The sequence below is a fragment of the Cnephaeus nilssonii genome (genome assembly GCF_951640355.1).
Source record: "Cnephaeus nilssonii genome assembly, chromosome: 11".
Taxonomy (NCBI): Eukaryota; Metazoa; Chordata; class Mammalia; order Chiroptera; family Vespertilionidae; genus Cnephaeus; species Cnephaeus nilssonii.
Window position 1 is genome coordinate 34,935,614 of NC_137082.1, and position 15,276 is coordinate 34,950,889.

The 15,276-nt window shown below is 42.1% G+C and overlaps 1 protein-coding gene across 4 annotated transcripts in view; it reads left to right on the forward strand.

Moving 5' to 3' along the window:
- CBFA2T2 (CBFA2/RUNX1 partner transcriptional co-repressor 2) overlaps positions 1–15,276 on the forward strand; it is a 152,695-nt gene that overhangs the window by 129,454 nt on the left and 7,965 nt on the right. For 2 of the 4 annotated variants that reach the window (XR_013814182.1, XM_079783983.1), the window contains exons 8-10: positions 3,066–3,261; positions 9,770–9,838; positions 12,644–12,834. Coding sequence is in view for 3 of the 4 variants with exons in the window: in XM_079783983.1 (XP_079640109.1) it covers positions 3,066–3,261; positions 9,770–9,838; positions 12,644–12,834 (456 nt within the window). In the remaining variant the exon portion in view is untranslated. The remainder of the gene's footprint in view (positions 1–3,065; positions 3,262–9,769; positions 9,839–12,643; positions 12,835–15,276) is intronic. The other 2 variants (XM_079783984.1, XM_079783985.1) reach the window with 2 other exon arrangements.

Sequence of the window (15,276 nt, forward strand, 5' to 3'; positions counted from 1 at the left end):
TGTTGTTTCACCATTCCCTTTTTTTTTTAACTCGGCCATAAAAATAATGAAATCTTACCATTTGCAACAACACAGATGGACCTAGACGGTATTATGCTAAGTGAAATAAGTCAGTCAGAGAAAGATAAATACCATATAATTTCACTCATGTAGAATCTAAAAAAAACAAACAAAAAACAAATGCACAAACAATACCTAACAGGGACAAACCATAGATACAGAGAACAAACTGAGGTTGCCAGAGAGGAGGGGTAGGAGTAGGGGATGAGTGAAAAATGTGAAGGGGATTAAGAAGTACAAACTTCCAATTATAAAATAAATGTCATGTGGATGTAATATACACCATAAGAGATATAGTCAATAATCCTATATAATAAAAGCCTGGGTGGTATCACGCCCTCGCACAACATCATCACCAGATGGCCGCCACAAGATGGCCACGTGCACAGCGGAGATGGGGCCCGGCGGCCGCTCTGCACTGTGAGGCCTGGGGGTCCCGCGGCTCCGCGCGGCATGGAGGAGGCCGGTCCCAGCGTCTCCACCTACTCGCACAGAGGAGGCGGATCCCAGTGGAGGAGGTGGGTCTTGGCAGGTGAGGGCAGTTAGGGGCGATCGGGCCAGCAGGGGAGGGCAGTTGGGGGGCAATCGGGCCAGCAGGAGAGGGCATTTAGGGGCAATCAGGCCGGCAGGGGAGGGCAGATGGGGCAATAGGGCCGGCAGGGGAGTGCAGTTAGGCGTCAATTAGGCCGGCAGGGGAGCAGTTAGGGGGCGATCAGGCTGGCAGGCAGAAGCAGTTAGAGGCAATCAGGCAGGCCAGCAGGGAGTGCGGTTAAGAGCCAGCGGTCCCGGATTGTGAGAGGGATCCCAGATTGGAGAGGGTGCAGGCCAGGTTGAGGGACAGCCCTCCCGTGCACGAATTTCATGCACCAGGCCTCTAGTATTATAATAACCATGTACAGTGTCAGATGATTACTATACTTATCATGGTGATCCCTTTGTAAGGTATATAAATATCAAGTCATTATGTTGTATCCCTGAAACTAATATAATATTGTGTATTAACTGTAATTTTAAAAATCTATTTTTTTCTTTGATTAAAACTGTGGTATTTGAATTTATAGGAGGGTTGTAATAATATGTAAGGTGCTTATCACAGGGCATGGTATGTATGAAATGTTAATAGATGGAGCTTCTCCAAAAACAAATGAGAATCAGAATGCTAGTACAGAATGCAAGCCCAAGTTCTCTGTCTCGTTGTAAGAGAGGGTTTCCCTTCTCACTAAAAGGGAAGAGAAGATATAGTACTACATTAAGTATATATACAGTACCCCTGGGTCCGGGTGAGGCCATGCGCCCCTGGGTCCGGGTGAAGCTGAATCCTGGATCTGGGCGAGGCCGTGTGCCCCTGGATCCGGGTGAGGCTGGGTCCCAGGTCCGGGTGTGGCCATGGACCCCTGGATCCGGGTGAGGCCACGCGACCCTGGGTCTGGGAGAGGCCATGCGCCCCTGGGTCCGGGTGAGGCCATGCGCCCCTGGGTCCGGGTGAAGCTGGATCCCGGGTCCAGGTGAGGCCATGTGCCCCTGGATCTGGGTGAGGCTGGATCCCGGGTCTGGGTGAGGCCGTGTGCCCCTGGATCCGGGTGAGGCTGGGTCCCGGGTCCGGATGAAGCCGTGCCCCTGGGTCCGGCCGAGACCCAACCAGAGGGAATCGAACCTGCATTACCACCATTTGTCCACCATCCAGAGCTGAGGGGTCAGTGCCGACATGTACACATAAGGAACTGGTGGACATTGATATTGGGTCTCAAAAGAACTGTTGGTCCAGAAAGAAACTCACTACAGACTGATTCATTTGCCTATCAGCATTACTATTATTGCTCATCTCACGTTCAGTTCATATAAGTATATCTCTAGTGACACATGATCTCGCTCATCTAGGGGAAATGATGAACAACATAGACTGATGAAAAAGAACAGAACCAGAAACAAGGAGGCATCTATCGGACTATCGGGCCTCAGAGGGAGGATAGGAGAGGGTGGGGGGAGGGGGGAGAGATCAACCAAAGGACTTGTATGCATGCATATGAGCCTAACCAATGGTTAAGTTCAACAGGGGGTTGGGGCATCCGTGGGGGGAGGGGTGTGGGATGGGAATGGGGGGATGAGGACAAATATGTGACGCCTTAATCAATAAAGAAATTTAAAAATAAATAAATAAAACAAAAAAAGTATATATACAGTAGCTCTTTGCATCTTGAGTGATAAAAATTGTGTCTGAATGTTATTTCTCTGATAACATTCTTTTTTTAAAAATATATTTTATTGATTTTTTACAGAGAGGAAGGGAGAGGGATAAAGAGTTAGAAACATTGATGTGAGAGAAACATCAATCATCTGCCTCCTGCACACTCCCTACTGGGGGATGTGCCCACAACCAAGGTACATGCCCTTGACCGGAATCAAACCTGGGACCTTTCAGTCCGCAGGCAGGCGCTCTATCCACTGAGCCAAACCGGTTAGGGCTCTTATAACATTCTTATAAATCGCCAGCTTCATCAGATACCTTGGTGTGTTTATGCAAATATATAAGGTTTCACCATAGTCTTTTTGTTTTTAAGTATTGTTTTTATTCTCATTAATTTATTTTTATTTTTTTATTGTTGACAGTATGACAGATGTCTCCTATTCCCCCCCTTTACCCCCCTCCACTCAACCCCTACCCATCCACCCACCCCAGGTCTTCCCCAGCATATTATCGTTTCCATGGTCACCATAGTCTTTAAAGGGCTATATTATAATGAGAGTCTGGTTACTTCAACCTTAAAGAATCCAGTGTTATTTTGAAATCCAAACAAAAAATAAATTGTGTGTGTGTACACATATTTATATACACTAAATATTTTAAAAGAAGCAGTAATAAAGGCTTTAAAATGTAAGCTTGATATTGTGTCTATAAGACACTTAAACCTTCATTATTTATATAATTTGTTTACCTATCCTTGATTTGCAACATCTGTGTTTGAATGTCTTTATCTCATCACTGCCTGACTTCTTCTCTGGTTCAGGCCCTGAACTGCATTATGGAAATGGTAGAAAAAACAAGGCGCTCCATGGCCGTTCTGCGGCGCTGTCAGGAATCTGATCGTGATGAACTCAACTACTGGAAAAGACGATATAACGAAAATACAGAGATGAGGAAAACAGGGAATGAACTGGTCTCCAGGCAGCACAGTCCTGGGAGCGCAGATTCTCTCAGCAGTGGTAAGATGGCAAGACCAGCTTTTTATATTTCACTTTAAAGGAAGGTAGTGCTAGAATGTGGAGTTAAAAAGACCCAGATGATTATGAAGAGTAAATGATAAAATATTTCAAGGACTCGGTATTTAGCATGTTCAAGAAATACTGTCTTTCTCATGGAAAATGAGAATATTTGTGATCTTGTTCTGTTTTTAACTCTTTGTATATGTGCTAGATGATGATAAAAGAGTATTTGGTTATTAAATTCAGCATGGCTGAATGTACTAGGTACTCTTACGTACATTGCATTTATTCCTCACTGTAGCCCTGAACATGTTTGCCTCACTTTCCCTTGTCTTTTTCCAACTCCACATCCAGGAAAATACTATTTTTCAACCTTTGCCTGGATGTCTCTACAAAAGGTTTTACTGTATCAAGCTGGGTTGTCCCTTTTCCCTGCCTGAAGCGGCAACTATTCTCTCAATCCAGGGTACATCTAGGATGCTAAATCTATTCCCTCAAAAGTGGTCCGTCACATTCACCTAATAACTGAAAAGGTGCCCTATCTAAAGATACAGATCAATGAGGGGCCGTCTGATAGGCTCTTTCCCCACCTACTTAGTTCAAGCTCCAGAGTCTCACCAGGGAAAATCTCTTATGACCTAGCATATTCCACAGAAGACAGTTGTTAGCCTCAAAAAGACAAAAAAAATTATACAAAAAGATTGGAATCCCACAGCCCCACCTCATCCACAGAAGTGACTCTTGAGCCAACCATAAGTTAGCAACATTGTTTGGGAGATCTAGCACAGCAAGACATCAAAGAATACTTATAACAACTTGCAGAAATTTACCCAAAGTTCACCATCCAAGTCACAAACCTTCCATCAATGAGTCTGTATGAATGCAAAGTGAGATATGTGGTCAGGAGTCAGCTCTTCTCCAGCCAGGATTGCAATCTTTGCTTTGCATCAACCTCTACTCATTTTCACCCTTTTCTTGAGGGTCTAGCTAGGGTGAATATATGTTCTAATTTGTCTGGCAAAGTTCCAGTTTATCCTGTCTTAATAATTACTAGCACCTCCCTCACTCTCAAATGAGGACAGTTGGGATAATAAATTGTCACTCTAGGTTTTAGCTCTTCACATATCCAGTGTTTCATTTTCTCAGATTTCTCAGGGATATCAATTTGTCTGACTTGAACAGTATCTTTTAGTATCTACTTGATATTTTTATTTCACTGTTTTTTATACTACATATCCATTGCAGTGTAGAAGGGGAAACATAATTCATATCCTAAACTAATGTGCTATTTAAAATGTGACCAAAACTACTTGTTACTGGTCTGTGATGATAAGAGAAGCTTACCCCAGCATGTATCAGGCACCATTAGCTTCACTATGAGAAGAGTCCTCTGCACTAAGCAGTGTGCTTAGAGACATAGTTGCTTTGTGCTCTGGTGTAAGTCCCATATCTCTTCATGGACAGCAAAAAAACCACAAAACAAAAAAACAGTTTGCAGACCAGCACTATGAGTAGCACTCTCCTACACTGAACTACAGTATATTTTGAGGCCAAACACACACACACACCAAGGACTTTTAAATGACTAGATCAGTGATGGCGAACCTATGACCCGCGTGTCAGCACTGACACGCGTAGCCATTTCTGATGACACGCAGCCGCTAAGGCGGCCGCATGCCGAGGATGAAACATTTGCTGCTCCTGAGGATGAAACATTTGCGAAATAATGTTTTTTCCTCCAAGTGACACACTACCCGAGTTATGCTCAGTTTTTTGGCGAAGTTTGACACACCAAGCTCAAAAGGTTGCCCATCACTGGACTAGATAATTAATGTTCTGGGTTATACAGAAACCCTGGTTGATTTTTATTGAAGTATTTAGTATTTAAGTGTTTGGGAGATTTGGAGAGAAAGTGATTGGAGACTGGATGATATTATTACTTTACTCACCTATATATATAAAAGCCTAATATGCTAAGTGTCCAACCGATTGGTCAACCATTTGGTCGACCACTCTACCAATTGCTATGACTCGCACTGACCACCAGGGGCCAGATGTTCCAACCGGTAGGTTAGTTTGCTGCTGGGGTCTGGCCCATCGGGACTGGGCTAGACCTCCAGACATGCGCTGGAGCCCTCCCACGGTCCCTCCCCGGCTGGCTGGCCCCAATCAATCCCATCCGGACTGGGTGAGACAGGCTTGACATGCCCTGGAGCCCTCCAGTGGTCCCTCCCTGGCCTCTAAAATATTTCTTCTAAATAATTTCCTTTCAATGTGCACAAATTTGTGCACCAGGCCTCTAGTTTAAAATAATGGAATATAGTTTCACAGTATTTTTCAGGAGCAGATTTTGTTCAGAGGGATGTAATTTGGTTTTTATTTAAGGATTCATAAATAAGTGCAAAAATCATAAGGAAAAACAATGATAATCATAGAATTCAGGAGAATGGTTTCCTCTAGGAAGCATGGGGTGGAGGATATTGGTGATACAGAGTGTGAGGTCTCATCATCTTATCAGCTGTTCTCAGAACAGGATTAATAATCTGGCTAGCATCATTTAAACAACACTGAGGCTTACCACTTCGTATTTCTTGGGGATTTTGTGTTTTTGGAAGTGTTTTCTTTCTTGATCTGGGGGCTAATGGGTGTTCACTTTATAATTTTTCATTAATTTATACATTAATGTTTTTATAAACTTGTTAGCCATTTAATGTTTTGGCAATTAAAAGAATTTTAATGAAAGAAACTGACTCAGCTGTCCATTTTTCCCAGTTTTTCTGGGAATTTGATTAATCTGGCCATTTATTATAAGTACACATTCCAGGCCTTTCCCTGGAGGTTATGATTTGGGGACCAATGAATCTGAATATAGATGTTTAATGAATCCAGTAATCAGGCAAGTTAGAGAGAAAACGATTTTAAAAATAGAGGTTCTATCAAACTCATATATTCAAATCATGACTTTCAGAAATGTTGAACAGAACAGAAAGCTAAAATAGAATAGTTATTGAAATAATTTAAAAAATTTACCATAACTGAAAGACAGTATTGCAGGTTGAACCATCCTACCAAGTAAACAACACAGTGGAAGAAACAGACTTATCAGTGTGCATCACTGAAAGTTAGAATAAATACAAATCTGAAGGAAAGTTACTTTAGCTTAGAATTCTGTACTTAACCAAAACAATTAACTGTTAGATTAACAACCCCTTTATTGTAGTGTCTACTATGATTGGGAAGGAAAGTACAGGGAAGTAAACCAGAAGGTGGAAGACATATAATTAATGAAATAGGAACCAGCTTGAGAAAGAGAGCAGAAAGGAATCCCTAGGATAGTGAGGGAGGGTCCCAAACTACAGTGGTACAGCAAGCCTAGAACGCAGCCAATTCAGACTGAATAGCCCAGAATGTGTTTGGTGGGGTGGGGGTAGAGGTTAAAAGAATGAAATTCCTATTGAAATAACTAGTCAGTTAATCATGCCTGAAACTGGAAAAAAAAATCAAGCTGTAGCAATACCAGAAAAATCAGCTTTAAAAAAAGACACTTTACCATTGTCAAAATAGAAAATATACATGACTTCAAAGATATGATGCTCCGATTTGGAAGACCTTTAAACATGAACACTGTGTTCTTAGTCAGGCACTTTTTTTTTTTAACCCTGGGTGCCCATTAGAACCCATGTAGGGACTTTTCAGAAAAGTCCTGAGACCCTGGCCCCACCTCAAGTTTCCAATTTAATTGGTCTGAGATGGAGCCAGGACTCCCAGAGTTGAGAACCTTCCTTTATGTACATTATCATTTAATTCTCAGCAACCTCACAAGGTAAGTCATTTTTCAGTGAAACTGCATGGCTTACTGTAGAAAATACAGAAACATATAAAGAATTTACTAGCTCATTATCCCACACTGAAGACTTTTACCTCCATCCTTCATTTACTTTTTCCTAAGAACTAGAGCATTCCCCTACATAACCACAATACCATTAGTCCCCCATTTTTGACCCATTTATTTGCATTATCTGTCTGGCCTTTGATTACAGTAGCCTCTGAAACACTAGTTTTCTTAGTGAACCACCTGAAAATCTTGACTTCTGTCTCTGGCTTTGGGAAATATGAAAATGTCCCTAGCTTCCAGGCATTTCTTGAGTAAGCTGAGAAGTTTTAGGGTCAGGTGCATCTCACCGCTTACATTTGTCAGAAAAATAAAATGCTGAGGACTGGGCAGGTCCTCAAAGGATATGACCAAGGGCTTATTGATAACTGAAGTGGAGTGGCTTTTCCTTGATTGGTCAAGACAACCCACGTCCTCACAAGTAAACAAGTGTTTCTTCTCTCATTTCCCATCCATGATTGCTTATCTACACACTCAAAACCCCCTTTTCTTACTGGCTTTCCTTGTGGGGGAAAAGGACTCAGTTGAAATTGATCCACCTTCTCCTTCGCTTATGTTACCTTGTCTCTTCCAGTCCTAGATTTTCCCCCGATATTACCTCAATCTCATACTTAGGTATGAGATTTGAATCAGGGACTTCACCTATGTTGAAAAGAGCCCTTCAGTTTTCTTTTTATTGGCAGTGATGATAGCATTTCCTACAGAGCACAATATCATAAGAAGTATTAATACTATCAAAATGTTAAACTTAGGGATTCCCTTTTGGGATGATGGTAATGTTCTGGAACTAGATAGATGATAGTTGAATAACATTGTGAATGTACAAAAAATATCACTGAATGATACTTTATACTCTAAAATGATAAGTGTTACGTGTATTTTCCAGGATTAAAAAATCTCCTTGCCCTAGCCAATTTGGCTCAGTGGATAGAGCGTCAGCCCCAGGACTGAAGGGTCCTGGGTTTGATTCCAGTCAAGGGCACATACCTCAGTTGCAGATGTGCAGGAGGCAACCAATTGATGTGTCTCTCTCACATCGATATTTCTCTCTGTGTGTCTCTCCCCCTCCCTTCCACTCTCTCTAAAAATCAATGGGAAAATATCCTTGGGGGAGGATTAACAAAAATAAATAAAAATCTCCTTATGCTCTCACAGCTTGGGGGGAGGGGGGGATATGGAAGTATGTTCTTTGTACAAATTCTCTCTCTATCCAAGACCAGTTTGCAGCCAGTTCCCAGGCATTCTCACGAAAACTAACGATTTTATAAAGCCTCTTGGGCAAATGTTTTGTGCCGGGCTGGCCTCCCCTGCCACACTGGCTGTTCTTCTGATTCCTCTTTGCACCCTGGATTGGTGAGTGTTCAGAGCAATAAATCTACTTTTCAGATTAGCCTCAACAAAGTATAAGGAAATGAGGGAGGCCCTGGCTGGGTAGCTCAGTTGGTTAGAGCATTGTCCCGATACACCAAGGTTGCAGGTACCATCCCCAGTCAGGGCACACAGAAGAATCAAACAGTGAATGCATAAATAAGTGGAACAGCATATCAGTGTTTCTCTCTCAAATCAATTTTTTAAAAAATGAAGGAGTCCACTAACATTAAAAAACAATAACATTCAAATTACCTTAATTAGTTTTCACAGTTGTGAAAGCAATAGAACCATTTCCTATAAAATATTATATTTTACAACCACAGTAAACATACATGATAAGTCACCCTCCACCCCTGTGTCTTTCCCAACAACCCCTGGGATGCCTCTTTATGGTACATTTGACATGCACTGTTCTAGTTCAGACTATTTTCTTCACTGCTTGGTGTTTGTTGGTTTGTTTGTTTGTTTGTTTATGAGTGTTTAAAGAAATTTACAGGAAACCTCCTTAAATCACATGTAAGGGTTCAGACCTGCCAAGAAGCAAAAGCTATATTCTCTGACATACCTACAGAGCACTTGCCAGTGCCCTGTGAATGATGGGGACAGTTCAGTTCAATTTGATATGAAAACACACATATGTAACACATAAATATCTGTAGTTATTTATATTTTACGAAGTACCTTAGAAATACATATATGTTCAGAAGGGAAAATAAGGACACATTGATAAGTAGAAAGAAAGTGGAGGTCACTTTTAATCTCGCTACTTTGAAATACTGTTAATATCTGAGGCATGCAGGTGTATGTTTTAAAAGTAAAAATTAAGCCCTAGCCAGTTTTGCTCAGTGGATAGAGTGTTGGCCTGCGGACTGGAGTGTCCCGGGTTTGATTCCGGTCAAGGGCATGTACCTCGGTTGCAGGCTCGATCCCCAGATCTGGTTGGGGTGTGCAGGAGGCAACCAATCAATGTGTCTCTCTCACATTGGTGTTCCTGTCTGTCCCTCTCCCTTCCACTCTCTCTAAAAATCAATGGAAAAAATATCCTCAAGTGAGGATTTAAAATTAAAAATTAAGTGTGCTGTTTTATAATCAGATTTTATCCCTTATCAGAATATTTTTGCACTAAATGAACATATATTTTTTAGTCTAAGTGGTAAATGAAAGATCTGATAAGTTTTCCATAAAAAGAAAACATGCCGAACATAGATAGTTTCTGACCCCATGCTACTTATCTCTCTTCTGTAGATCCTCAGCGGGAATTCAACAGTAGGCCAGCAACAGGATATGTACCTGTGGAATTTTGGAAAAAAACCGGTATGTGCCTATCTCCTTATAGGTTGCATGTACTCACTGATTTGTGCCAGTGTGCAGCACATATTTGAGGGAAAGGTGGTGGTCTCATTACAACCTCCTCATAGAACTCTAGGCTCCTGCCTCTCTCCTCCAGCTTTCCCACACATCTGGATGTCCCTCATGTTACTTTGCAGGTCAAGAATTTGGAATGCCTCCCAGGAGTCCATGCAGGTCTCTTTCACATGCTTCTGGGTCCCACTCAGACATTAAGTAACCAACTCTTTCTTCCCTATTTATTGGAGTCTCTGTTTCTGGTCATGTAGCTTAATTTGTTTCTATCTGTTCTGTTCACTAGTATCTGCACACACTGTGCTCACACACTACACATTTCATTTATTCTTCTCTTGAAAAAACTGTCTCTTTTTCCTTTCACCTTCACTGTCCCCAGCTTCATGAAATTAGTTCTGGGGAGGCCTCAATTTCTATAAGAATAAAGAAGGTAGGACTGCCTATTGTGGTAAGATAGGGGTTTAAATTAATATCTCATTCTTAATATTTACCTCATCCAAATTCTAGCTGCCTTTTCTTCTTACCTCCCTTTCCTAGTAACATTTATTTTTAGTCCAATATAGTTCTTTATTTTCTTTCTAAGATAAAATTTATTTCTACAAAAAGTTAATACCTGTCATTCAGAAAGACTTTCAAGAGCATCAAGAACATAATAAACAAATGGACAAAATATATGAACAGACAAATTATGAGAAATGTAAATAAACCTGTTGCAAAATGTTTACTTTTACTGGCAATCCAAAAAATTACCATGCACAACATCTCCGTGGTAACTGGTGATTTTCTACTTGGGAGGTACCTTTGGTTAACTATGGTTAAGAACCAGATTATGGTATTAGGCCAGCTAAATTTGAGTCCTTGTTCTGGTCTAGTGCCACCTGTGACCTTAAATTACCTTGAGCAAGATAGTTATTCAAACTGTGATTTTTATTGATCCTTAAACTTAGAGGATAAATGTTCTTCAGGGCATTATTATGTTGGCTCAATAAGAGAGACTTAACACCTACCTGGTAACTAATAGGATATGAAAGGTAGCTGTGGTGAGCCACAATGAACTGTGTGGCTATCAAGAGTAAAGGAACCCTAGCTGGTTTGGCTCAGTGGATAGGACGTTGGCCTGCGGACTGAAGGGTCCCGGGTTCGATTCCGGTCAAAGGCACATGCTCGCGTTGTGGGCTCAATCCCCAGTAGGGGTCATGCAGGAGGCAGCCGATCAATGATTCTTTCTCATCATTGATGTTTCTATCTCTCTCTCTCCCTCTCCCTTCCTCTCTGAAATCAATAAAAATACATTTTTTTAAAAAGAGTAAAGGAAGCATGGAGTTCAGTGCCAATCAACTCAGCATCATTCTTGCTTGGCCTTTGAGGTGAAAACTTTCCTTTCTTAAGGCTGGAGCAATAAAATGCAAAGTTCTATGATGATAGCCTAGAACCGTCGTTGGCAAACTGTGGCTCGCGAGCCACATGCGGCTCTTTGGCCCCTTGAGTGGGCTCTTCCACAAAATACCACGGCCTGGGCGAGTCTATTTTGAAGAAGTGGCGTTAGAAGAAGTTTAAGTTTAAAGAATTTGGCTCTCAAAAGAAATTTCAATCGTTGGTATTTGGCTGTTGGTATTTGGCTCTGTTGACGAATGAGTTTGCCGACCACTGGGCTAGAACACTCTGTTTAAACCTCCTTTGAGCATAGGCCACATGCAAGAGCCAAGCAACAAGGGAGTTTCTTTAGGCTTCTGTCATCTTGTAGTCTCAGGAGGGAGGTCATTTACATTGGGACTTAGGGCTGAGGCTCAAATACGTAGTGTGTTATTTGGAGCAGCAGTCGCCAACCTTTCGGACCTCACGGACCACCACCGGTTGGTGACCGCTGATTTGGAGTGTCCATCCTATAGAAACCATGCAGGGTGATGATGATGGGAGAAAGTGACCAGGAGCCAAGTGGGGTAATGGTAACTGGACACGGCTGTGGAAGTCCAGGGTTCCCGGCAACCTGCCCATTTTTCTCTACCTGGGTCAATATTATATACCAGCTGCCTCCTGTTCATTTATACCTGGATGCCCCAGAGGCACCGCAACCTTCTCTTGCCTCCACCCCAGCATTTTGCTTATTATTCGTTTTGTTGCATACCACTACCATCCTTCCCCTTTACCTTCACCTCCAGACCCCTGGATGCTACTGATCTCATTCTGCCTCCCGCCTCTACTCTGTGCTACTTGCTTCTGCCTAAATTCAGAGACTGTTCTCTCTCTTCTTCTAAATTGTTGTCCCAGTCTCTCAATTGGTTCTTCTGCCTTCATTTTTTTCTCCTTGCGTAGAACCCTTTAGAGTTCACATTTTCTTTAGAAAAAGGGCCATGAGATGCAAGACTTTCCAAAAATTCATTTCCACCTCCCATCTCAACCAGGACACATACTCTTGTAAAGCTGACCACTTTCCCCTTGTTCTCTTGGCTCTCGTACTGACACCTAAGCCACCTTTATACTTATCACAAACAGTTATGAGAATATAGACTATATCTTAGTCACCTAGCTGTCCCCAGTCCCAAGCACAGTGCCCACGTCCATCTATATACTCAAGAAATGGTTGCATGAATGGACAAGTGAGTATAAGAATAAAAGTGAACACATATGTCATATGTTCATCCCTGTGTGTTTTTTTAAAAAGTCATCTAGTTTCAGTTTTGTCCCTATTTAGAAATTATGTGGGGTGGGAGGGAAAAGATTTATCGGCCAGTTGATTTTACTGTCACTTTCTTCTAGAAGAAGCTGTGAATAAGGTGAAAATTCAGGCCATGTCAGAAGTACAGAAAGCTGTTGCTGAGGCAGAGCAAAAAGCCTTTGAAGTGATTGCAACAGAGAGAGCTCGGATGGAGCAAACCATAGCGGACGTCAAACGGCAGGCCGCAGAGGATGCCTTCCTTGTCATAAATGAACAAGAAGAGTCAACGGAGGTCAGAGTTCTGTTAGTCCTGGGGGCTGGGGCTGGGGCTGGGGCTTGGGCAGCTGGAGTGAACCAGCCCACTGCTTTCTTCTCAAGTGCTAGGCAGCAAGACAGAACCGTCTGCTCTTGAACTACATGATTGTAATTATCCAGTACCAGAAGGGTTTTATTGCCCAATTATATAGGTAGTTATTTATATTCTAGGAAGTATCCTAAAAAGTGGGGCAAAAGTAGATTTACAGTTGTTCATATGGAAAATAATGCAATATTTAATAAATACAGTAAACTCTTTCGCCCTGGCTGTTGTGGCTCAGTTGGCTGGGCTTTGTCCTGTGTACCGAAAGGTTGCCTGTTGGATTCCTGGTCAGGGCACACAACCTAGGTTGCAGGTTCAATCCCCAATAGGGGGTATGCAGAGGCAGCCAATCGATGTTTTGCCCTCACATTGATGATTCTTCCTCTCCCTTCCTCTCTCTCTGAAAATCAATAAAAAGTATTTTTTTTAAAAAGAATAAACTCTGTACTTCGTATACTCACTGCTATAAACCTACTTTTGCCCCACCATGTATTATATTCTTACTCTATTGGTTTTAATTTTGAAAACTCACCCTAAAACCAGAGTTTGTGGATTGCATGGCAATGATGACATTCCCCTTCACTGAGTGGGCTTATGTACTGTGTGTCAGCCACAAAGCCAAGTGTGTGTATTGTCTTTTTGATCCTCACAATGACTCTAGGAGGTGGTGTTACTGGATTCCAATTTCACAAGTGAGGAAACTGTGGATTAGGGACTTTTCCCAGTGCTGAAGCCAGGGTGCAGGAGTGAGGAAATGGAGGCCCCTGTAGCATCTGGGCTGCTTGTAAATAGGGTAGTTCTTTTATGGGTTGAAGTGACAGATGGGGCACACCTGCCCAACTCTCCAAGACCCATGGCCCAGGACTTGGTGATGCTTCTAAGAGAAACAAGACACTCTTGTACCACAGAGGATAAAAATAAACTAAGGGGGGAGAGGGCGAGAATAGCACATGACAAAAACACCAAGATGTTTTATTTCTAAATAGGTAGATTCCATCTACTAATTGAGAAATTAGCTATCTTTGGGACATTCTCTTGAAGTTATAAAAAACTGGGTATTTTAGTTGATTTGTTTTCTTTATTTAAAAAAAAAATTTTTTTGTTAATCCTCACCCAAGGATATTTTTCCATTGGTTTTTAGAGAGAGGAAGAGAAAGGGAGAGACAGAGAGAGACATTGATGTGTCACAATGGTTGTCTCCTGCATACACCCCGACCAGGGCCAGGGAACCTGTATTTGAGGTGCATGCCCTTGACCAGAATCGAACCCAGTACCCTTCAGTCCGCGGGCCCACGTTCTATCCACTGAGCCATCCACTGAGCCAAACTGGCTAGGGCTGGTTTGTTTGTTTCCTTAAACAACAGGAAGTTTATTTTATCAATCCTTTTAAGTGATCCCTTTCAATATAGCAATGCCAAGCACGGCGATGTAAAGACAAAAATGTCTAAATATCATGTGGCCATCACAGAGGATGTGGAAAATTCCTTACTGTAGCATTCTATAAAAGACACTGAGTTGTGAGAAAATAGTTTATTTAATTTACCCTGTAGACTGTGCAGTGATACCAGGTTTCAGATGAGTGAATGGTTATATTGGTGAGAATGTAATTTCTCCAAATTTTTACTTGCTGTCAGAAATGTATGCTGCATTATGTGATCAAAAGTCATTTTTTTTTTTCATTGATTTCAGAGAGGAAGGGAGAGAGAGATAGACACATCAATGATGAAAGTGAATCATTGCTCGGCTGCCTCTTGCACACCCCACACTGGGGATCAAGCCCACAACCCAGGCATGTGCCCTTACCAGGAATCGAACCATGACCTCCTGATTCACGGAATGATGATTTGAAGGGTGACTACAATAATAAACCTTTCTTGTCTTACATCGTAGCCAAAGCCTCGTGATTAAGTCAGGAAATGTCACAGGGAAAGGGAACACAACAATGACCTGTTTAACCTTTGCTGCTCTGACACTTACCACAATGTTCCTGCGTGTATAGACTGATCCTGCCTCAGTGGGAAGCTGTCCTTACCTTGTTTTAATATGTTTCATAAATTATTAAATAAGCTATTTTTAATAGAATGGCAGCCAAGGCGAAAGTTCCAGTGCTTTAGTACTCTGCCCCGGTGTGAGACATTCTTGCAGACTTGGGCAGAGGGAGTAGAAGTCTCCCGTCAGCTAGGGCTGCCCGGTTGGCCTGTTTTGACAGCAGCCCCATGCAGACAACCACTGAGGTCTTCCCCACAAGTGACAATGTTCTGCCAGCGCATTGTTTGGAGTCAGCCTATCAGGCTCCAAAGTCTGACGTTCTCTGGAATGCAGTTTGCTTGAGCCCTAAGAATTACTTCAGCTTCCTATTTTGGTCCTCTGGTATTT